Source organism: Somniosus microcephalus, chromosome 30 (genome assembly GCF_052327205.1).
Source record: "Somniosus microcephalus isolate GS21.2 chromosome 30, FLI_Smic_1.0, whole genome shotgun sequence".
NCBI lineage: Eukaryota > Metazoa > Chordata > Chondrichthyes > Squaliformes > Somniosidae > Somniosus > Somniosus microcephalus.
In genome coordinates, this window is record NC_141016.1 from 30,103,380 (window position 1) to 30,126,620 (window position 23,241).

Here is a 23,241-nt window from a genome sequence, read left to right on the forward strand (position 1 = left end):
AATACAGATTGCGTCTACCTCAGAAGCAGTGGTATTGGAGGCTGACGAACCAACCAGTGACCATGAGCCAGAATCAACTCCGCCGCAAGAACAGGATACTCGAGAAAGGCGCTATCCAGTCAGGATCAGGAAGCCTCCTCAAAGACTGAACTTATAAATGATTATTTCAGTTGATGTATATAGTACAGAGAAAATTGTAATTGTAATTAGTTATTATTTAGTTGTTAAATGAATGTTATGTACTGTTTATCTAAAAGGGGAGGAATTGTTGTGTATGTACCTTTAAGAGAAGAACTGATTCTATACTGCAGTACCGGCAGTGACCACCCCTGTATATAAAGCCATAGCAGGCTTCTGTAGTTCAGTCTTGTTACCCTCTGTTCAGTAAATACCTGTTATTATTGTTCTCCTGCAGTCCGTGTATTATTTATACTCGGACACTACAAGGGCGAGGGTCAGAATATTCCCACCCACCAGTATCTACAACCTTTGATGCTGACTGCAAACGGCTCCCCTGAGCAATCCTCTCACCTGCTGGGGAGGCAATCATTTTATTTAAGAAAGAAGCCAAGCTATAAAACATTCTGTATTTATTATGTGCACAAGAAATATAACAGATACTCAGGGGCTGATTACAAAGCATTTTGGGGGTTCCTTGCTCATTTGGGAGTCCGTGGTTGGTTTGGAAGGTCCCTTGTTGGTTTTGGTGGTTCCTTGTTGGTTTTGGGGGTCTCTTGTTGCTTTTAGGGGGCCCTTGTGTGTTTTGAGGTTCCTTTGTGGGGTTTGGGTGGTCCCTTGTGGGTTTGGAGGGTCCCTTGTGGGGTTTGGGGGGATTCCTGTGGGGTTTGGGGGGTCCCTTGTGGGGTTTGGGGGGATTCCTGTGGGGTTTGGGGGGGTTCCCTTGTGGGGTTTGGGGGGTCCCTTGTGGGGTTTGGGGGGTCCCTTGTGGGGTTTGGGGGGTCCCTTGTGGGTTTGGAGGGTCCCTTGTGGGGTTTGGGGGTTCCCTTTTGGGGTTTGGGGGGATTCCTGTGGGGTTTGGGGGGGTTCCCTTGTGGGGTTTGGGGGGTCCCTTGTGGGGTTTGGGGGGTCCCTTGTGGGGTTTGGGGGGTCCCTTGTGGGGTTTGGGGGGTCCCTTGTGGGGTTTGGGGGGTCCCTTGTGGGTTTGGAGGGTCCCTTGTGGGGTTTGGGGGTTCCCTTTTGGGGTTTGGGGGGATTCCTGTGGGGTTTGGGGGGGTTTCCTTGTGGGGTTTGGGGGGTCCCTTGTGGGGTTTGGGGGGTCCCTTGTGGGGTTTGGGGGGTCCCTTGTGGGTTTGGGGGGTCCCTTGTGGGGTTTGGGGGGTCCCTTGTGGGGTTTGGGGGGTCCCTTGTGGGGTTTGGGGGGTCCCTTGTGGGGTTTGGGGGGTCCCTTGTGGGGTTTGGGGGGATTCCTGTGGGGTTTGGGGGGGTTCCCTTGTGGAGTTTGGGGGGTCCCTTGTGGGGTTTGGGGGTCCCTTGTGGGGTTTGGGGGTCCCTTGTGGGGTTTGGGGGTCCCTTGTGGGGTTTGGGGGGTTCCTTGTGGGGTTTGGGGGTCCCTTGTGGGGTTTGGGGGGTCCCTTGTGGGGTTTGGGGGGTCCCTTGTGGGGTTTGGGGGGTCCCTTGTGGGGTTTGGGGGGTCCCTTGTGGGGTTTGGGGGGTCCCTTGTGGGGTTTGGGGGGTTCCTTGTGGGGTTTGGAGGGTCCCTTGTGGGGTTTGGGGGGTCCCTTGTGGGGTTTGGGGGGTCCCTTGTGGGGTTTGGGGGGTCCCTTGTGGGGTTTGGGGGTCCCTTGTGGGGTTTGGGGTCCCTTGTGGGGTTTGGGGGGTTCCTTGTGGGGTTTGGAGGGTCCCTTGTGGGGTTTGGGGGTCCCTTGTGGGTTTGGGGGTCCCTTGTGGGGTTTGGGGGGTTCCTTGTGGGGTTTGGGGGGTTCCTTGTGGGGTTTGGGGGGTTCCTTGTGGGGTTTGGGGTCCCTTGTGGGGTTTGGGGGTCCCTTGTGGGTTTGGGGGGTTCCTTGTGGGGTTTGGGGGGTCCCTTGTGGGGTTTGTGGGTCCCTTGTGGGTCCCTTGTGGGGTTTGGGGGTCCCTTGTGGGTTTGGGGTTTGCACGTAAATCCTGCGGTATAACCATATGCTCCCTAACCATCCGATAAGCAGTTTGGGAGCTCGTTCACTCTCACTCTGAGAATTTGTTACTGTTCTTGCACTAAAACAGGGAAACCACTGCAAGTTCTGGAAGATGAATGAGACTGTATGGGGCGCACACCTTGTCTGTGGAGTTAGCGGGGAGGCTCACATTGTGCACCGGCTGTGGGGACCGGAACACTGCGCTGGAGCTGAGCTTGCTGCACCTGTCGCTGCGCCTGTTCCGGGGAATGACAGAATCTCAGCCACAGCAGCCCCTGTGGATCTAACAGGGGAGAGAGAGAAAGCAGAGGCGGAACTGCAGCAGTCCCGGTCCCCAGCCCAGTGGCCGCACTTCACCCCCTCCCACTGAATGAGAATAACGGCAGCAGAAAGAATAAATCGCTCTTTTTGAAATATGGATTATTTCTGATATTGTGGTGAATTTGCTCGGCCCTCTCCAGTGCGGACATTCTTTGCTCCCTTGACTCAGACTATGGGTGCGGGAGTGGATTTGTTGGTGATGGGAGGATACACTCAATCTAAAACTGCTGGAATCCTTATTTCTGGATCGGCCCAACATTGGCGACGGCGAAATAAAAGGTTGCTGTTCCCGGTTTAATTTTCTTGAGTAATCTTATCTTAATTATTTGACAAAGAAGGCATTGGAAAGAACTGATTTGTCCTCGGTCTATAGGTGGATCTCTGCCCTAATTTCTCCTTCTGTGGCTCGGAGTCAATTATTTTGTCTTATACATATTCCCGTGAAGCGCCTTGGGACATTTTACTATGTTAAAAGTGCTATATAAATACAAGGTGTTGTCGATAGCGAGCAGGGTGAATAAACAGGGAACACGGTGCAATCCCGAGGCTGGTTCACTGCAAAGCAACGGTGCTACTGTGGGGGAGGATTGTAGGAGCAGGAGGAGGCCATTCAGCCCCTCAAGCCTGTCGCACCAGGAAGGCCACAGTGACAGCTGTGGCGAATTGCAGATGTGGAATTCTCTACCACAGAAGGCAGTAGAGGCCAATTCATTAAATATATTCAAGAAGGAGTTGGATATATTCCTTAAGGCTAAGGGGATCAAGGGATCTGGGGAGAAGGCAGGGGCAGGGTACTGAATTTGGATGATCAGCCATGATCGCATTGAATGGCGGAGCAGGCGCGAGGGGCCGACTGGCCTACTCCTGCTCCTATCTTCTATGTTTCTATGTTTCTGATCACACATGGAACAGCTCTGCAAACGGAGAATACCATTTGGGGAATTAACTACCGGCGAGGCTAGTGTGGAGAGATCCCGATTATGGTAAGCGGGTCAGTGGGAGCATTTCTGGTCTGTGGTTAGCAGGGAGCAGGCAGCATAGCCGGTCCCAATCAAAACATCAGGAGATCATCTTGAGTTTCAGTCCAGGATATTAAGAGCAGATCTCATAATATGGAACAGGGCGGGGGGGAGGAGGAAAGAACCACAGGAAAAAAAGAAAAGCGTTCAAGTTAAATAATGGGAGCGATTCACTGTAGGAGAAACAACATCGAGCACAGAGCAAGGCAGCCAACGTAAAGAGATCGAGTCTCGAAACAGGAATTTCTCCAAGGATTCGCGGCCACGGGTTGCCGCAGATTAAAAGAGGGCAGCCTTCTTCTTCAGCTCCGCCTTCCGCCACTGCGGCAACTTGTCAAACTCCATTATCGTCATCCCAAAAACCTCCTGGAATTCCTCCGGGGACAGATGCCTCTGTTGGAGAGGAGGATAATATTTCAATAATGAGGGGGGACGGCCCAGGAAAGATCAAACCCGCCCAATCACAGCCCAACTGATTTGATCCTCCTGCAAATGTTTTTTTTTCCCCTCAGGGTATTTATCTTGGAAGATTCCCCTTCTCTCTAATTCTTTCCTTCCCTTTTCTGATGCTCGATGGTCGAGCTCGAAGGCAATTCTGTGGTTCCCGAGGAGCTGCCGGCGATTGCAGAGGCATCAACAACTCACAACCGCCCGCCCTCTTGAATCCCTCCTCCCTGAAACCACCCCTCCCCGAATCCCTCCCTCCCCCAATGCGCCTCTCCCCCAATGCGCCCCTCCCCCGAATCCGCCTCTCCCCCGAATCCACCTCTCCCCCGAATCCACCTCTCCCCCGAATCCCACCTCTCCCCCGAATCCACCTCTCCCCCGAATCCCGCCTCTCCCCCGAATCCCGCCTCTCCCCCGAATCCCGCCTCTCCCCCGAATCCCACCCCTCCCCGAATCCCTCCCTCCCCCAATGCGCCTCTCCCCCAATGCGCCCCTCCCCCAATGCGCCCCTCCCCCAATGCGCCCCTCCCCCGAATCCCACCTCTCCCCCGAATCCCACCTCTCCCCGAATCCCACCTCTCCCCGAATCCCACCTCTCCCCGAATCCCACCTCTCCCCGAATCCACCCCTCCCTGAATCCCACCTCTCCCCGAATCCCACCTTTCCCCGAATCCCACCTCTCCCCGATCCCACCTCTCCCCGAATCCCACCTCTCCCCGAATCCCACCTTTCCCCGAATCCCACCTCTCCCCGATCCCACCTCTCCCCGAATCCCACCTTTCCCCGAATCCCACCTCTCCCCGAATCCCACCTCTCCCCGAATCCCACCTCTCCCCGAATCCCACCTCTCCCTGAATCCACCTCTCCCTGAATCCCCCTCTCCCTGAATCCCCCTCTCCCTGAATCCCCCCCTCCCTGAATCCCACCTCTCCCCCGAATCTCACCTCTCCCCCGAATCCCACCTCTCCCCGAATCCCACCTCTCCCCGAATCCCACCTCTCCCCCGAATCCCACCTCTCCCCCGAATCCCCCTCTCCCTGAATCCACCTCTCCCTGAATCCCCCTCTCCCTGAATCCCCCCTCCCTGAATCCCACCTCTCTCCCGAATCCCACCTCTCCCTGAATCCCCCTCTCCCTGAATCCCCTCTCCCTGAATCCCCCTCTCCCTGAATCCACCTCTCCCTGAATCCCCTCTCCCTGAATCCCACCTCTCCCCGAATCCCACCTCTCCCCGAATCCCCCTCTCCCCGAATCCCACCTCTCCCTGAATCCCCCCTCCCTGAATCCCCCTCTCCCTGAATCCACCTCTCCCTGAATCCCCTCTCCCTGAATCCCCCTCTCCCTGAATCCACCTCTCCCTGAATCCCCTCTCCCTGAATCCCCCTCTCCCTGAATCCCACCTCTCCCCGAATCCCCCTCTCCCCGAATCCCACCTCTCCCTGAATCCCCCCTCCCTGAATCCACCTCTCCCTGAATCCCACCCCTCCCTGAATCCACCCCTCCCTGAATCCACCCCTCCCTGAATCCCCCTCTCCCTGAATCCCCCTCTCCCTGAATCCCCCTCTCCCTGAATCCCCCTCTCCCTGAATCCCCCTCTCCCTGAATCCCCCGCTCCCTGAATCTACCCCTCCCTGGCAGCTACTGTTTGCGCTAGTCAGGGACACAATCAGGAACACTGCAAAATCTGTCCCTCCTGCACTCCGTGCCTCTGAGCTCCAACTCCATCCCTTCACCGCACGTTGTTTAATGCACTTTATCATCAGTCCTTATAAATATCTCGAGAGCCCATCCCACTGCCAAAGAGACTGGAGGGGGTGGGAAGGGAGGGAAGGAAAGGGGAAAGGTGGGGAGTGGAGGGGAGAGGTAGGAAGGGGAGGGTAGCAGAGGGGAGGGGAGGGGAGTGGAACAAGGGAGTGGAGGGGAGGGAAGTGGAGTGGAGTGAATGGGAGGGGAGGGGAAGGGGAGTGGAGGGGAGGGGAGCGGAACAGAAGGGAGTGGAGGGAAGGGGAGTGGAGGGGAGGGGAGCAGAGGGTGGGCGAGATGTGGAGATGAGTGGAGGGGTGACACTCCAGTGCAGTGCTGAGGGAGTGCTGCACTGTCCGAGGTGCCGTCTTTTTGATGAGACGTTAAACTGAGGCCCCGTCTGCTCTCTCAGGTGGATGTAAAAGATCCCATGGCACTATTTTGAAGAAGAGCAGGGGAGTTCTCCCCGGTGTCCTGGACAATATTTATTCCTCAATCAACATAACAAAAACAGATTACAGGAAACTTCGCGATATCCGGCACCGACGGGGACGGCGTGATGCCGATCTATGAAAACTTCCGGACAGACCAGCGCTAATGTTGAAGGATACGGAGGTTTTCATGTCCGTATCTGACAACAAACACTGTTGCTTAGCAACAGCTTGTAAACAGTTGGCCCGTACCTTGGAAGCGTCTCTGTAGCTTAGCAACAGCTTCAGAGAGGCTTTCCAGAGACTGACTGTTTTTCTTCTCCTAGCATTTTTTAAAAAAAAAGAAAAAAAACCTAACAAAACGGCTGCTGATTTCTGCCGTTAGATCGAGGTTTCCGGCCATACAACCTCCGGATAAACCAAAGTTTCCTGTATCTGGTCATTATCACATTGCTGTTTGCGGTTACCATGTTTCCTACATTACAACAGTGACTACACTTCAAAAGTACTTCACTGGCTGTAAAGCGCTTTGGGACATCCTGAGGTGGTGAAAGGCGCTATATAAATGCAAGTCTTTCTTTCTTTCATTCAGTCCATTAGCCAATTTTGTCTCCACACTGCCCTGTCCCTGCAATCCCATGGCCTTTAATTATCTTTGTTGTGTGTTGTTTCTCATGTTTAACAGGAGACTAGTTCTTGAATTCTCACCCTTACCTCCAGCCGGGGTCTGTCCACTCCCTGAGGCATTTTGATGCTCCTGGTGCTCGTCCCCTTCAGCATTTCGTACGGGTAAATCTGTGTCGGAGATACATTGAACAGTAATAAAAATAGCTTTGCTTTAATTGCTCCAACCCCTTCTCTCCTCTTCTCTCCTTGAGACCCTTTCGGAGGGACGCACCCACTGGCACCAAGTGCCCTTCAGCAGCTTGTCCAGCTGCTCGGGCTATTCCACCAGAGCGTCCATCGCGACCGAATCGGATCCTGTCCTTACCCAACGCCCACACTCACCCCTCCAGCGGGGTTTCACTGCGCCGTGATCAGCAGTGGGACCCCCGCCTGATTTCACCCTCCCTAGCCCAAAGCTGGCGTGACAATCGAGCAGCTCCAGCTGCTGGCCTGGTTATGACCAAATAACTCCGCAAAAACAGGAGTCCAACTTGTTGCTCACGACCTTTACCTCCTCTAATTCTGCCCTCTTGAGCATCCCTGATTATAAATCACTCAACCTTTGGCGGCCGTGCCTTCTGTTGCCGAGGCCCTAAGCTCTGGAATTCCCTCCTTAAACCTCTCCGCCTCGCTTTCCTCCTTTAAGATGCTCCTTAAAACCTACCTGTTTGACCAAGCTTTTGGTCACCTGCCCTAATTTATCCAAATGTGACTCGGTGTCAAATTTGTATGTTTAAAATACACCTGTGAAGCGCCTTGGGATGTTTTACTACTTTAAAGGCGCTATATAAATACAAGTTGTTGTTGGTGTTGAATCCTGGGGGTGGGAGGAGGCTAAAGTAACATTGTAAAAAATCAACAGGGGTGAAGGAACTTGTGCTGGTCCTTAGCTTCGACTGGAATGAGCATGACCCAGGACCCCGAACCCAAGGCTCTTCTTGATCAATGCTGACCTTTTGCTCCAACATGGCGGGCAAGGATTTTCCTCGGTCCATCCTCCCTGTCTGACTCTCGCCATTCTGTAAAAGTTAGAGCCAACACAAATCCACATCATGGGTTATGGTTTCCATTATTGCACCAGGGCATGCACACTCCAGCCGCCTGGAGCACCAGCGCTGAAACAGGCAATGCGGCAACCGTCTCGCAACATTACCGGCTGGCAACCGAAGCGGGGCAAGGTCGTGAGGGAGACAAACAGGAGAAGCAGAAACCCGAGCAACGAGAAGGAGGGGACATGCTGGGCGTGTCAGCGACCGGGTCTGGGTGGGGGGGGGGGGGGGGGGGGGTGGGGGGGGGGCGGGGGTGGGGGATCATTGAACATAACATTTCAGGACAGCAGCATGCGAGTAACTTGAGCCGTGACGTGCGGGTGAGTGCAGCGAGCTTGGGAGGAACAGGCGACTTTGGACCTCTGGTTCGCAAAGCTCTCCACCACTGGGGGTTTTCCTCACCTCGTGCCTGGGTCTGGTGTAGACTCATTGATCGAGATTGATGGCTGTGATCAGTCAATAACTCTATTATCATTGTAACATGTGACTACCAGGATGGTAGAGGTAGAAGCAGATGGCCTTCTATCCTCCCGCACTTCCAACAAAAGAAGTCTCTGTATAAACTTTGGTCACACCGAAAGAAGTGGATTTCAAAGAGGCCAAATTAGATCAGCCAACCCGCCCTCCTCTCCAAGTATTGAATGGCTTGCACTGAGCATGCAAGAGAAACTCCTCTGCAAAATTCAGTCTCCTTCCTTTGATTGCAAAGCTTGGTGATGGGTCAGAGAGCAGGACAGCACCAAGGTAAGCCAGGAGGCAGTGATTGGCCGATGTCAAGCTGTAGGGGAAAGGAACTTGAGCAGTTTCAGAGCTGGGAGTTAGAGTGGGAGACTGGAGGACAGACATTACACCGTGATGAGAGCCAAACATTCCTGGTCTTTGCTTTCGCCACAGTGAGGGATGAGAGTGGATGGGATTGTGTATTCTAGTTTCGAAGAAAGCAGTGACCACGTCAGGAAGATAAAAGAGAGAGAGGCTCGGGAGGTCACAGAAACAGAGATCAGAGCCGACAAGTGCGGCAGGAAAATCCCACCAGATGACAAATCTTTTCTTGATCCAGCCCGAGTCTGAGACAACAGCTAATAGATTCTCCCAGATACGGGGGCCGGACTCAAGTCCAGCAGACTCGGGCTATATTAAAGGGTTAAGAGTGGTTGAGGGGAGAACAAGTGTTTGGCATGTAACAGAGAGCGAAGTTTCTGGGAGAATTAAACCGCAGAAATGGAGGATAGAGTAACGCATGAAGAAGAAAGCTAGATACACCCAAGGTAAGAGAGGGAAACGCACCGGGAGATAGGTCGGAACATGAGAAAGAAAGCTGCTGCACTGAAGATGTGGAGGAGATGGGAAACATCGATTCAGAGAGTGTAGTGTGAGCACGGGGGGTCTGTAGTGTGAGCGCGGGGGGTCTGTAGTGTGAGCGCGGGGGTGTGTAGTGTGAGCGCGGGGGTGTGTAGTGTGAGCGCGGGGGTGTGTAGTGTGAGCGCGGGGGTGTGTAGTGTGAGCGCGGGGGTCTGTAGTGTGAGCGCGGGGGTCTGTAGTGTGAGCGCGGGGGTCTGTAGTGTGAGCGCGGGGGTCTGTAGTGTGAGCGCGGGGGTCTGTAGTGTGAGCGCGGCGGTCTGTAGTGTGAGCGCGGGGGTCTGTAGTGTGAGCGCGGGGGTCTGTAGTGTGAGCGCGGGGGGCTGTAGTGTGAGCGCGGGGGGCTGTAGTGTGAGCGCGGGGGTCTGCAGTGTGAGCGCGGGGGTCTGCAGTGTGAGCGCGGGGGTCTGCAGTGTGAGCGCGGGGGTCTGCAGTGTGAGCGCGGGGGTCTGCAGTGTGAGCGCGGGGGTCTGCAGTGTGAGCGCGGGGGTCTGCAGTGTGAGCGCGGGGGTCTGCAGTGTGAGCGCGGAGGTCTGCAGTGTGAGCGCGGGGGTCTGCAGTGTGAGCGCGGGGGTCTGCAGTGTGAGCGCGGGGGTCTGCAGTGTGAGCGCGGGGGTCTGCAGTGTGAGCGCGGGGGTCTGCAGTGTGAGCGCGGGGGTCTGTAGTGTGAGCGCGGGGGTCTGTAGTGTGAGCGCGGGGACCTGTAGTGTGAGCACGGGGATCTGTAGTGTGAGCACGGTGATCTGTAGTGTGAGCACGGGGGTCTGTAGTGTCAGCAGGGGGTCTGTAGTGTGAGCACGGGGATCTGTAGTGTGAGCACGGGGGTCTGTAGTGTGAGCACGGTGATCTGTAGTGTGAGCACGGGGGTCTGTAGTGTGAGCACGGAAGTCTGCAGTGAGAGCGAGGGATCTGTAGTGTGAACACGGGGGTCTGTAGTGTGAACACGGGGGTCTGTAGTGTGAGCACGGGGGTCTGTAGTGTGAGCACGGTGACCTGTAGTGTGAGCGGTGATCTGTAGTGTGAGCACGGGGGTCTGTAGTGTCAGCAGGGGGTCTGTAGTGTCAGCAGGGGGGTCTGTAGTGTGAGCAGGGGGGTCTGTAGTGTGAGCGGTGATCTGTAGTGTGAGCACGGGGGTCTGTAGTGTGAGCACGGGGGTCTGTAGTGTCAGCACGGGGGTCTGTAGTGTCAGCACGGGGGTCTGTAGTGTCAGCACGGGGGTCTGTAGTGTCAGCACGGGGGTCTGTAGTGTGAGCACGGGGGTCTGTAGTGTGAGCACGGGGGTCTGTAGTGTGAGCACGGGGGTCTGTAGTGTGAGCACGGGGGTCTGTAGTGTGAGCACGGGGGTCTGTAGTGTGAGCACGGGGGCCTGTAGTGTGAGCACGGGGGCCTGTAGTGTGAGCACGGGGGGTCTGTAGTGTGAGCACGGGGGTCTGTAGTGTGAGCACGGGGGTCTGTAGTGTGAGCACGGGGGTCTGTAGTGTGAGCGAGGGGTCTGTAGTGTGAGCGAGGGGTCTGTAGCGTGAGCGCGGGGATCTGTAGCGTGAGCGCGGGGGTCTGTAGCGTGAGCGCGGGGGTCTGTAGCGTGAGCGCGGGGGTCTGTAGCGTGAGCGCGGGGGTCTGCAGCGTGAGCGCGGGGGTCTGCAGCGTGAGCGCGGGGGTCTGCAGCGTGAGCGCGGGGGGTCTGCAGCGTGAGCGCGGGGGTCTGCAGCGTGAGCGCGGGGGTCTGCAGCGTGAGCGCGGGGGGTCTGCAGCGTGAGCGCGGGGGTCTGCAGCGTGAGCGCGGGGGTCTGCAGCGTGAGCGCGGGGGTCTGCAGCGTGAGCGCGGGGGTCTGCAGCGTGAGCGCGGGGGTCTGCAGCGTGAGCGCGGGGGTCTGCAGCGTGAGCGCGGGGGTCTGCAGCGTGAGCGCGGGGGTCTGCAGCGTGAGCGCGGGGATCTGTAGCGTGAGCGCGGGGATCTGTAGCGTGAGCACGGTGATCTGTAGCGTGAGCACGGGGGTCTGTAGTGTCAGCAGGGGGTCTGTAGTGTGAGCACGGGGGTCTGTAGTGTGAGCAGGGGGGTCTGTAGTGTGAGCACGGGGATCTGTAGTGTGAGCACGGGGGTCTGTAGTGTGAGCACGGGGGTCTGTAGTGTCAGCACGGGGGGGGTGTAGTGTGAGCACGGGGGTGTGTAGTGTGAGCACGGGGGGTCTGTAGTGTGAGCACGGGGGTCTGTAGTGTGAGCACGGGGGTCTGTAGTGTGAGCACGGGGGTCTGTAGTGTCAGCAGGGGGTCTGTAGTGTGAGCACGGGGGTCTGTAGTGTGAGCACGGGGGTCTGTAGTGTGAGCGAGGGATCTGTGGTGTGAACACGGGGGTCTGTGGTGTGAGCACGGGGGTCTGTGGTGTGAGCACGGGGGTCTGTGGTGTGAGCACGGGGGTCTGTGGTGTGAGCACGGGGGTCTGTGGTGTGAGCACGGGGGTCTGTGGTGTGAGCACGGGGGTCTGTGGTGTGAGCACGGGGGTCTGTGGTGTGAGCACGGGGGTCTGTGGTGTGAGCACGGGGGTCTGTAGTGTGAGCAGGGGGTCTGTGGTGTGAGCACGGGGGTCTGTGGTGTGAGCACGGGGGTCTGTGGCGTGAGCACGGGGGTCTGTAGCGTGAGCACGGGGGTCTGTAGCGTGAGCACGGGGGTCGGTAGTGTGAGCACGGGGGTCGGTAGTGTGAGCACGGGGGTCGGTAGTGTGAGCACGGGGGTCTGTAGTGTGAGCACGGTGATCTGTAGTGTGAGCACGGGGGTCTGTAGTGTGAGCACGGGGATCTGTAGTGTGAGCACGGGGATCTGTAGTGTGAGCACGGGGATCTGTAGTGTGAGCACGGGGATCTGTCGTGTGAGCACGGTGATCTGTAGTGTGAGCACGGGGGTCTGTAGTGTGAGCAGGGGGGTCTGTAGTGTGAGCACGGGGATCTGTAGTGTGAGCACGGGGGTCTGTAGTGTGAGCACGGCGGTCTGTAGTGTGAGCACGGTGATCTGTAGTGTGAGCACGGGGGTCTGTAGTGTCAGCAGGGGGTCTGTAGTGTGAGCACGGGGGTCTGTAGTGTGAGCAGGGGGGTCTGTAGTGTGAGCACGGGGATCTGTAGTGTGAGCACGGGGGTCTGTAGTGTGAGCACGGGGGTCTGTAGTGTGAGCACGGGGGTCTGTAGTGTGAGCACGGTGACCTGTAGTGTGAGCACGGGGGTCTGTAGTGTCAGCAGGGGGTCTGTAGTGTGAGCACGGGGGTCTGTAGTGTGAGCACGGGGGTCTGTAGTGTGAGCGAGGGATCTGTAGTGTGAGCACGGGGGTCTGTAGTGTGAGCACGGGGGTCTGTAGTGTGAGCACGGGGGTCTGTAGTGTGAGCACGGGGGTCTGTAGTGTGAGCACGGGGGTCTGTAGTGTGAGCACGGGGGTCTGTAGTGTGAGCAGCGGGTCTGTAGTGTGAGCACGGGGGTCTGTAGTGTGAGCACGGGGGTCTGTAGTTTGAGCACGGTGATCTGTAGCGTGAGCACGGGGATCTGTAGCGTGAGCGAGGGGGTCTGTAGTGTGAGCACGGGGGTCTGTAGTGTGAGCACGGGGGTCTGCAGTGTGAGGAGGGGGTGTGTAGCGTGAGCACGGGGGTCTGTAGCGTGAGCACGGGGATCTGTAGTGTGAGCACGGGGGTCTGTAGTGTGAGCACGGGGGTCTGTAGTGTCAGCACGGGGGTCTGTAGTGTCAGCACGGGGGGGTGTAGTGTGAGCACGGGGGTGTGTAGTGTGAGCACGGGGGTCTGTAGTGTGAGCACGGGGGTCTGTAGTGTGAGCACGGGGGTCTGTAGTGTGAGCACGGGGGTCTGTAGTGTCAGCAGGGGGTCTGTAGTGTGAGCACGGGGGTCTGTAGTGTGAGCACGGGGGTCTGTAGTGTGAGCGAGGGATCTGTGGTGTGAACACGGGGGTCTGTGGTGTGAGCACGGGGGTCTGTGGTGTGAGCACGGGGGTCTGTGGTGTGAGCACGGGGGTCTGTGGTGTGAGCACGGGGGTCTGTGGTGTGAGCACGGGGGTCTGTGGTGTGAGCACGGGGGTCTGTGGTGTGAGCACGGGGGTCTGTGGTGTGAGCACGGGGGTCTGTGGTGTGAGCACGGGGGTCTGTGGTGTGAGCACGGGGGTCTGTAGTGTGAGCAGGGGGTCTGTAGTGTGAGCAAGGGGGTCTGTGGTGTGAGCACGGGGGTCTGTGGCGTGAGCACGGGGGTCTGTAGCGTGAGCACGGGGGTCTGTAGCGTGAGCACGGGGGTCGGTAGTGTGAGCACGGGGGTCGGTAGTGTGAGCACGGGGGTCTGTAGTGTGAGCACGGTGATCTGTAGTGTGAGCACGGGGGTCTGTAGTGTGAGCACGGGGATCTGTAGTGTGAGCACGGGGATCTGTAGTGTGAGCACGGGGATCTGTAGTGTGAGCACGGGGATCTGTCGTGTGAGCACGGTGATCTGTAGTGTGAGCACGGGGGTCTGTAGTGTCAGCAGGGGGTCTGTAGTGTGAGCACGGGGGTCTGTAGTGTGAGCAGGGGGGTCTGTAGTGTGAGCACGGGGATCTGTAGTGTGAGCACGGGGGTCTGTAGTGTGAGCACGGGGGTCTGTAGTGTGAGCACGGTGATCTGTAGTGTGAGCACGGGGGTCTGTAGTGTCAGCAGGGGGTCTGTAGTGTGAGCACGGGGGTCTGTAGTGTGAGCAGGGGGGTCTGTAGTGTGAGCACGGGGATCTGTAGTGTGAGCACGGGGGTCTGTAGTGTGAGCACGGGGGTCTGTAGTGTGAGCACGGGGGTCTGTAGTGTGAGCACGGGGGTCTGTAGTGAGAGCGAGGGATCTGTAGTGTGAACACGGGGGTCTGTAGTGTGAGCACGGGGGTCTGTAGTGTGAGCACGGGGGTCTGTAGTGTGAGCACGGTGACCTGTAGTGTGAGCACGGGGGTCTGTAGTGTCAGCAGGGGGTCTGTAGTGTGAGCACGGGGGTCTGTAGTGTGAGCACGGGGGTCTGTAGTGTGAGCGAGGGATCTGTAGTGTGAGCACGGGGGTCTGTAGTGTGAGCACGGGGGTCTGTAGTGTGAGCACGGGGGTCTGTAGTGTGAGCACGGGGGTCTGTAGTGTGAGCACGGGGGTCTGTAGTGTGAGCACGGGGGTCTGTAGTGTGAGCACGGGGGTCTGTAGTGTGAGCAGCGGGTCTGTAGTGTGAGCACGGGGGTCTGTAGTGTGAGCACGGGGGTCTGTAGTTTGAGCACGGTGATCTGTAGCGTGAGCACGGGGGTCTGTAGCGTGAGCACGGGGATCTGTAGCGTGAGCGAGGGGGTCTGTAGTGTGAGCACGGGGGTCTGTAGTGTGAGCACGGGGGTCTGCAGTGTGAGGAGGGGGTGTGTAGCGTGAGCACGGGGGTCTGTAGCGTGAGCACGGGGATCTGTAGTGTGAGCGAGGGGGTCTGTAGTGTGAGCACGGGGGTCTGTAGTGCGAGCACGGGGGTCTGTAGTGCGAGCACGGTGATCTGTAGCGTGAACGAGGGGGTCTGTAGCGTGAGCACGGGGGATCTGTAGCGTGAGCACGGGGATCTGTAGCGTGAGCACGGTGATCTGTAGCGTGAACGAGGGGGTCTGCAGTGTGAGCATGGGGGTCTGTAGCGTGAGCACGGGGGTCTGTAGCGTGAGCACGGGGGATCTGTAGCGTGAGCACGGGGATCTGTAGCGTGAACACGGGGATCTGTAGCGTGAGCACGGGGATCTGTAGCGTGAGCACGGGGATCTGTAGTGTCAGCAGGGGGTCTGCAGTGTCAGCAGGGGGTCTGCAGTGTCAGCAGGGGGTCTGCAGTGTCAGCAGGGGGTCTGTAGTGCCAGCAGGGGGTCTGTAGTGTGAGCACGGGGGTCTGCAGTGTCAGCAGGGGGTCTGCAGTGTCAGCAGGGGGTCTGCAGTGTCAGCAGCGGGTCTGTAGTGTCAGCAGGGGGTCTGTAGTGTCAGCAGGGGGTCTGTCGTGTGAGCACGGGGGTCTGTAGTGTGAGCACGGGGGTCTGTAGTGTGAGCACGGGGGTCTGTAGTGTGAGCACGGGGGTCTGTAGTGTGAGCACGGGCGTCTGTAGTGTGAGCACGGGGGTCTGTAGTGTGAGCACGGGGATCTGTAGTGTGAGCACGGGGGTCTGTAGTGTCAGCAGGGGGTCTGTAGTGTCAGCAGGGGGTCTGTAGTGTCAGCAGGGGGTCTGCAGTGTCAGCAGGGGGCCGGAGTGTCAGCAGGGGGCCGGAGTGTCAGCAGGGGGTCTGTAGTGTCAGCAGGGGGTCTGTAGTGTCAGCAGGGGGTCTGTAGTGTCAGCAGGGGGTCTGTAGTGTCAGCAGGGGGTCTGTAGTGTCAGCAGGGGGTCTGTAGTGTGAGCACGGGGATCTGTAGTGTGAGCACGGGGATCTGTAGTGTGAGCACGGGTGTCTGTAGTGTGAGCACGGGTGTCTGTAGTGTGAGCACGGGGATCTGTAGTGTGAGCACGGGGATCTGTAGTGTGAGCACGGGGGTCTGTAGTGTGAGCACGGCGGTCTGTAGTGTGAGCACGGGGGTCTGTAGTGTGAGCACGGGGGTCTGTAGTGTGAGCACGGGGGTCTGTAGTGTGAGCACGGGGGTCTGTAGTGTGAGCACGGGGGTCTGTAGTGTGAGCACGGGGGTCTGTAGTGTGAGCACGGCGGTCTGTAGTGTGAGCACGGGGGTCTGTAGTGTGAGCACGGCGGTCTGTAGTGTGAGCACGGCGGTCTGTAGTGTGAGTGGTGATCTGTAGTGTGAGCACGGCAGTCTGTAGTGTGAGCACGGCGGTCTGTAGTGTGAGCACGGGGGTCTGTAGTGTGAGCACGGGGGTCTGTAGTGTGAGCGGTGATCTGTAGTGTGAGCACGGGGGTGTGTAGTGTGAGCACGGGGGTCTGTAGTGTGAGCACGGGGGTCTGTAGTGTGAGCACGGGGGTCTGTAGTGTGAGCACGGGGGTCTGTAGTGTGAGCACGGGGGTCTGCAGTGTGAGCACGGGGGTCTGCAGTGTGAGCACGGGGGTCTGCAGTGTGAGCACGGGGGTCTGCAGTGTGAGCACGGCGGTCTGTAGTGTGAGTGGTGATCTGTAGTGTGAGCACGGCGGTCTGTAGTGTGAGCACGGGGGTCTGTAGTGTGAGCACGGGGGTCTGTAGTGTGAGCACGGGGGTCTGTAGTGTGAGCACGGGGGTCTGTAGTGTGAGCGGTGATCTGTAGTGTGAGCACGGGGGTGTGTCGTGTGAGCACGGGGGTCTGTAGTGTTAGCACGGGGGATCTGTAGTGAGCACGGGGGTCTGCAGTGCGAGCACGGGGGTCTGCAGTGCGAGCACGGGGGTCTGCAGTGCGAGCACGGGGGTCTGCAGTGCGAGCACGGGGGTCTGCAGTGCGAGCACGGGGGTCTGCAGTGCGAGCACGGGGGTCTGCAGTGCGAGCACGGGGGTCTGCAGTGCGAGCACGGCGGTCTGTAGTGCGAGCACGGCGGTCTGTAGTGCGAGCACGGCGGTCTGTAGTGTGAGCACGGCGGTCTGTAGTGTGAGCACGGCGGTCTGTAGTGTGAGTGGTGATCTGTAGTGCGAGCACAGGGATCTGTAGTGTGAGCGGGGGTCTGTAGTGTGAGCGGTGATCTGTAGTGTGAGCACCGGGGTGTGTAGTGTGAGCACGGGGGTCTGTAGTGTGAGCACGGGGATCTGTAGTGTGAGCGGGGATCTGTAGTGTGAGCATGGGGTGTGTAGTGTGAGCACGGGGGTCTGTAGTGTGAGCAGGGGGGGTGTAGTGTGAGCACGGGGATCTGTAGTGAGCACAGGGGTCTGTAGTGTGTGCAGGGGGTGTGTAGTGTGAGCAGGGGGTCTGTAGTGTGAGCACGGAGATCTGTAGTGTGAGCACGGAGGTCTGTAGTGTGAGCACGGGGGTCTGTAGTGTGAGCAGGGGGTGTGTAGTGTGAGCAGGGGGTGTGTAGTGTGAGCAGGGGGTCTGCAGTGTGAGCACGGTGGTCTGCAGTGTGAGCACGGGGGTCTGCAGTGTGAGCACGGGGGTCTGCAGTGTGAGCACGGGGGTCTGCAGTGTGAGCACGGGGGTCTGCAGTGTGAGCACGGGGGTCTGCAGTGTGAGCAGGGGGTCTGCAGTGTGAGCAGGGGGTCCGTAGTGTGAGCACGGGGGTCTGTAGTTTGAGCACGGGGGTCTGTAGTGTGAGCACGGGGGTCTGTAGTGTGAGCACGGGGGTCTGTAGTGTCAGCAGGGGGTCTGTAGTGTCAGCAGGGGGTCTGTAGTGTCAGCAGGGGGTGTGTAGTGTCAGCAGGGCGTCTGTAGTGTCAGCAGGGGGTCTGTAGTGTCAGCAGGGGGTCTGCAGTGTCAGCAGGGGGTCTGCAGTGTCAGCAGGGGGTCTGCAGTGTCAGCAGGGGGTCTGCAGTGTCAGCAGGGGGTCTGCAGTGTCAGCAGGGGGTCTGCAGTGTCAGCAGGGGGTCTGTAGTGTGAGCACGGGGATCTGTAGTGTGAGCACGGGGGTCTGTAGTGTGAGCACGGGGGTCTGTACTGTGAGCACGGCGGTCTGTAGTGTGAGCACGGGGGTCTGTAGTGTGAGCACGGGGGTCTGTAGTGTGAGCACGGGGGTCTGTAGTGTGAGCACGGGGGTCTGTAGTGTGAGCACGGGGGTCTGTAGTGTGAGCACGGGGGTCTGTAGTGTGAGTGGTGATCTGTAGTGTGAGCACGGCGGTCTGTAGTGTGAGCACGGGGGTCTGTAGTGTGAGCACGGGGGTCTGTAGTGTGAGCACGGGGGTCTGTAGTGTGAGCACGGGGGTCTGTAGTGTTAGCACGGCGGTCTGTAGTGTGAGCACGGGTGTCTGTAGTGTGAGCACGGGGGTCTGTAGTGTGAGCACGGGGGTCTGTAGTGTGAGCACGGGGGTCTGTAGTGTGAGCACGGGGGTCTGTAGTGTGAGCACGGCGGTCTGTAGTGTGAGCACGGCGGTCTGTAGTGTGAGCACGGGGGTCTGTTGTGTGAGCACGGGGGTCTGTTGTGTGAGCACGGGGGTCTGTAGTGTGAGCACGGGGGTCTGTAGTGTGAGCGGTGATCTGTAGTGTGAGCACGGGGGTGTGTCGTGTGAGCACGGGGGTCTGTAGTGTGAGCACGGGGGTCTGTAGTGTGAGCGGTGATCTGTAGTGTGAGCACGGGGGATCTGTAGTGTGAGCACGGGGGTCTGTAGTGTGAGCACGGGGGTCTGTAGTGTGAGCACGGGGGTCTGTAGTGTGAGCACGGGGGTCTGTAGTGTGAGCACGGGGGTCTGTAGTGTGAGCACGGGGGTCTGTAGTGTGAGCACGGGGGTCTGTAGTGTGAGCACGGGGGTCTGTAGTGTGAGCACGGGGGTCTGTAGTGTGAGCACGGGGGTCTGTCGTGTGAGCACGGGGGTCTGTCGTGTGAGCACGGGGGTCTGACGTGTGAGCACGGGGGTCTGTCGTGTGAGCACGGGGGTCTGTCGTGTGAGCACGGGGGTCTGTCGTGTGAGCACGGGGGTCTGTAGTGTGAGCACGGGGGTCTGTAGTGTGAGCACGGGGGTCTGTAGTGTGAGCACGGGGGTCTGTAGTGCGAGCACGGGGGTCTGTAGTGCGAGCACGGGGGTCTGTAGTGCGAGCACGGGGGTCTGTAGTGCGAGCACGGGGGTCTGTAGTGCGAGCACGGGGGTCTGTAGTGCGAGCACGGCGGTCTGTAGTGTGAGCACGGCGGTCTGTAGTGCGAGCACAGGGATCTGTAGTGTGAGCGGTGATCTGTAGTGTGAGCACGGGGGTGTGTAGTGTGAGCACGGGTGTCTGTAGTGTGAGCACGGGGATCTGCAGTGTGAGCGGAGATCTGTAGTGTGAGCATGGGGTGTGTAGTGTGAGCACAGGGGTCTGTAGTGTGAGCAGGGGGTGTGTAGTGTGAGCACGGGGATCTGTAGTGAGCACAGGGGTCTGTAGTGTGAGCAGGGGGTGTGTGGTGTGAGCAGGGGGTGTGTGGTGTGAGCACGGGGGTCTGCGGTGTGAGCACGGGGGTCTGCGGTGTGAGCACGGGGGTCTGCGGTGTGAGCACGGGGGTCTGCGGTGTGAGCACGGGGGTCTGCGGTGTGAGCACGGGGGTCTGCGGTGTGAGCACGGGGGTCTGCGGTGTGAGCACGGGGGTCTGCGGTGTGAGCACGGGGGTCTGCGGTGTGAGCACGGGGGTCTGCGGTGTGAGCACGGGGGTCTGCGGTGTGAGCACGGGGGTCTGCGGTGTCAGCAGGGGGTCTGCGGTGTCAGCAGGGGGTCTGCGGTGTCAGCAGGGTGTCTGCGGTGTCAGCAGAGCGTCTGTGGTGTCAGCAGGGGTTCTGTAGTGTCAGCAGGGGGTCTGCAGTGTCAGCAGGGGGTCTGCAGTGTCAGCAGGGGGTCTGCAGTGTCAGCAGGGGGTCTGCAGTGTCAGCAGGGGGTCTGCAGTGTCAGCAGGGGGTCTGCAGTGTCAGCAGGGGGTCTGCAGTGTCAGCAGGGGGTCTGCAGTGTCAGCAGGGGGTCTGCAGTGTCAGCAGGGGGTCTGCAGTGTCAGCAGGGGGTCTGCAGTGTGAGCACGGCGGTCTGTAGTGTGAGCACGGGGGTCTGTAGTGTGAGCACGGCGGTCTGTAGTGTGAGCACGGGGGTCTGTAGTGTGAGCACGGGGGTCTGTAGTGTGAGCACGGCGGTCTGTAGTGTGAGCACGGGGGTCTGTAGTGTGAGCACGGGGGTCTGTAGTGTGAGCACGGGGGTCTGTAGTGTGAGCACGGGGGTCTGTAGTGTGAGCACGGGGGTCTGTAGTGTGAGCACGGGGGTCTGTAGTGTGAGCACGGGGGTCTGTAGTGTGAGCACGGGGGTCTGTAGTGTGAGCACGGGGGTCTGTAGTGTGAGCACGGGGGTCTGTAGTGTGAGCACGGGGGTCTGTAGTGTGAGCACGGGGGTCTGTAGTGTGAGCACGGCGGTCTGTAGTGTGAGCACGGCGGTCTGTAGTGTGAGTGGTGATCTGTAGTGTGAGCACGGCGGTCTGCAGTGTGAGCACGGGGGTCTGTAGTGTGAGCACGGGGGTCTGTAGTGTGAGCGGTGATCTGTAGTGTGAGCACGGGGGTGTGTAGTGTGAGCACGGGGGTCTGTAGTGTGAGCACGGGGGATCTGTAGTGTGAGCACGGGGGTCTGTAGTGTGAGCATGGGGGTCTGTAGTGTGAGTGGTGATCTGTAGTGTGAGCACGGGGGTGTGTAGTGTGAGCACGGGGGTCTGTAGTGTGAGCACGGGGGATCTGTAGTGTGAGCACGGGGGTCTGTAGTGTGAGCACGGGGGTCTGTAGTGTGAGCATGGGGGTCTGTAGTGTAAGCACGGGAGTCTGTAGTGTGAGCACGGCGGTCTGTCGTGTGAGTGGTGATCTGTAGTGTGAGCACGGCGGTCTGTAGTGTGAGCACGGCGGTCTGTAGTGTGAGCACGGGGGTCTGTAGTGTGAGCACGGGGGTCTGTAGTGTGAGCACGGGGGTCTGTAGTGTGAGCGGTGATCTGTAGTGTGAGCACGGGGGTGTGTAGTTTGAGCACGGGGGTCTGTAGTGTGAGCACGGGGGTCTGTAGTGTGAACACGGGGGATCTGTAGTGTGAGCACGGGGGTCTGTAGTGTGAGCACGGGGGTCTGTAGTGTGAACATGGGGGATCTGTAGTGTCAGCAGGGGGTCTGTAGTGTGAGCACGGGGGTTCTGTAGTGAGAGCACGGGTGATCTGTAGCGTGAGCGAGGGGGTCTGTAGCGTGAGCACGGGGGTCTGTCGCGTGAGCACGGGGGTCTGTAGTGTGAGCACGGGGGTCTGTAGTGTGAGCACGGGGGTCTGTAGTGTGAGCACGGGGATCGGTAGTGTGAGCACGGGGATCGGTAGTGTGAGCGAGGGATCTGTAGTGTGAGCACGGGGGATCTGTAGCGTGAGCACGGGGATCTGTAGCGTGAGCACGGGGATCTGTAGCGTGGGCACGGGGGTCTGTAGCGCGAGCACGGGGGTCTGTAGCGCGAGCACGGGGGTCTGTAGCGCGAGCACGGGGGTCTGTAGCGCGAGCACGGGGGTCTGTAGCGCGAGCACGGGGGTCTGTAGCGCGAGCACGGGGGTCTGTAGCGCGAGCACGGTGGTCTGTAGCGCGAGCACGGGGGTCTGTAGCGCGAGCACGGGGGTCTGTAGCGCGAGCACGGGGGTCTGTAGCGCGAGCACGGGGGTCTGTAGCGCGAGCACGGGGGTCTGTAGCGCGAGCACGGGGGTCTGTAGCGCGAGCACGGGGGTCTGTAGCGCGAGCACGGGGGTCTGTAGCGCGAGCACGGGGGTCTGTAGCGCGGGCACGGGGGTCTGTAGCGCGGGCACGGGGGTCTGTAGCGCGGGCACGGGGGTCTGTAGCGCGAGCACGGGGGTCTGTAGTGCGAGCAGGGGGTCTGTAGTGTCAGCAGGGGGTCTGTAGTGTCAGCAGGGGGTCTGTAGTGTGAGCACGGGGGTCTGCAGTGTGAGCACGGGGGTGTGCAGTGTGAGCAGGGGGTCTGCAGTGTGAGCACGGGGGGCTGCAGTGTGAGCAGGGGGTCTGCAGTGTGAGCAGGGGGTCTGCAGTGTGAGCAAGGGGGTCTGCAGTGTCAGCAGGGGGTCTGCAGTGTCAGCAGGGGGTCTGCAGTGTCAGCAGGGGGTCTGTAGTGTGAGCACGGGGGTCGGCAGTGTGAGCACGGGGGTCTGTAGTGTGAGCACGGGGGTCTGTAGTGTGAGCACGGGGGTGTGTAGTGTGAGCAGGGGGTGTGTAGTGTGAGCAGGGGGTCTGCAGTGTGAGCAAGGGGGTCTGCAGTGTGAGCACGGGGGTCTGTAGTGTGAGCACGGGGGGCTGCAGTGTGAGCAGGGGGTCTGCAGTGTGAGCACGGGGGTCTGTAGTGTGAGCACGGGGTCTGTAGTGTGAGCACGGGGTCTGTAGTGTGAGCACGGGGGTCTGTAGTGTCAGCAGGGGGTCTGTAGTGTCAGAAGGGGGTCTGTAGTGTCAGCAGGGGGTCTGTAGTGTCAGCAGGGGGTCTGTAGTGTCAGCAGGGGGTCTGTAGTGTCAGCAGGGGGTCTGTAGTGTCAGCAGGGGGTCTGTAGTGTCAGCAGGGGGTCTGTAGTGTCAACAGGGGGTCTGTAGTGTCAGCAGGGGGTCTGTAGTGTCAGCAGGGGGTCTGCAGTGTCAGCAGGGGGTCTGCAGTGTCAGCAGGGGGTCTGCAGTGTCAGCAGGGGGTCTGCAGTGTCAGCAGGGGGTCTGCAGTGTGAGCACGGGGGTCTGCAGTGTGAGCACGGGGGTCTGCAGTGTGAGCACGGGGGTCTGCAGTGTGAGCACGGGGGTCTGCAGTGTGAGCACGGGGGTCTGCAGTGTGAGCACGGGGGTCTGCAGTGTGAGCACGGGGGCCTGCAGTGTGAGCACGGGGGTCTGTAGTGTGAGCACGGGGGTCTGTAGTGTGAGCACGGGGGTCTGTAGTGTGAGCACGGGGGTCTGAAGTGTGAGCACGGGGGTCTGTAGTGTGAGCACGGGGGTCTGCAGTGTCAGCAGGGGGTCTGCAGTGTCAGCAGGGGGTCTGCAGTGTCAGCAGGGTGTCTGCAGTGTCAGCAGGGGGTCTGGAGTGTCAGCAGGGGGTCTGGAGTGTCAGCAGGGGGTCTGCAGTGTCAGCAGGGGGTCTGCAGTGTCAGCAGGGGGTCTGCAGTGTCAGCAGGGGGTCTGCAGGGTCAGCAGGGGGTCTGCAGTGTCAGCAGGGGGTCTGCAGTGTCAGCAGGGGGTCTGCAGTGTCAGCAGGGGGTCTGTAGTGTGAGCACGGAGATCTGTAGTGTGAGCACGGGGGTCTGTAGTGTGAGCACGGGGCTCTGTAGTGTGAGCACGGCGGTCTGTAGTGTGAGCACGGGGGTCTGTAGTGTGAGTGGCGATCTGTAGTGTGAGCACGGCGGTCTGTAGTGTGAGCACGGCGGTCTGTAGTGTGAGCACGGGGGTCTGTAGTGTGAGCACGGGGGTCTGTACTGTGAGCGGTGATCTGTAGTGTGAGCACGGGGGTGTGTAGTGTGAGCACCGGGGTCTGTAGTGTGAG

At 59.4% G+C, this 23,241-nt stretch overlaps 1 protein-coding gene across 1 annotated transcript in view; it reads right to left on the minus strand.

The window, feature by feature from the left end:
- Positions 1 to 573: 573 nt before the first annotated feature.
- dmtn (dematin actin binding protein) overlaps positions 574 to 23,241 on the minus strand; it is a 134,729-nt gene continuing 112,061 nt past the window's right edge. Inside the window, 5 exon segments of the mRNA XM_085970816.1 lie at positions 574 to 3,868; positions 6,811 to 6,891; positions 7,716 to 7,781; positions 10,898 to 11,146; positions 14,864 to 14,952. Coding sequence (XP_085826942.1) covers positions 3,755 to 3,868; positions 6,811 to 6,891; positions 7,716 to 7,781; positions 10,898 to 11,146; positions 14,864 to 14,952 — 599 coding nt within the window. The 3' untranslated portion in view covers positions 574 to 3,754.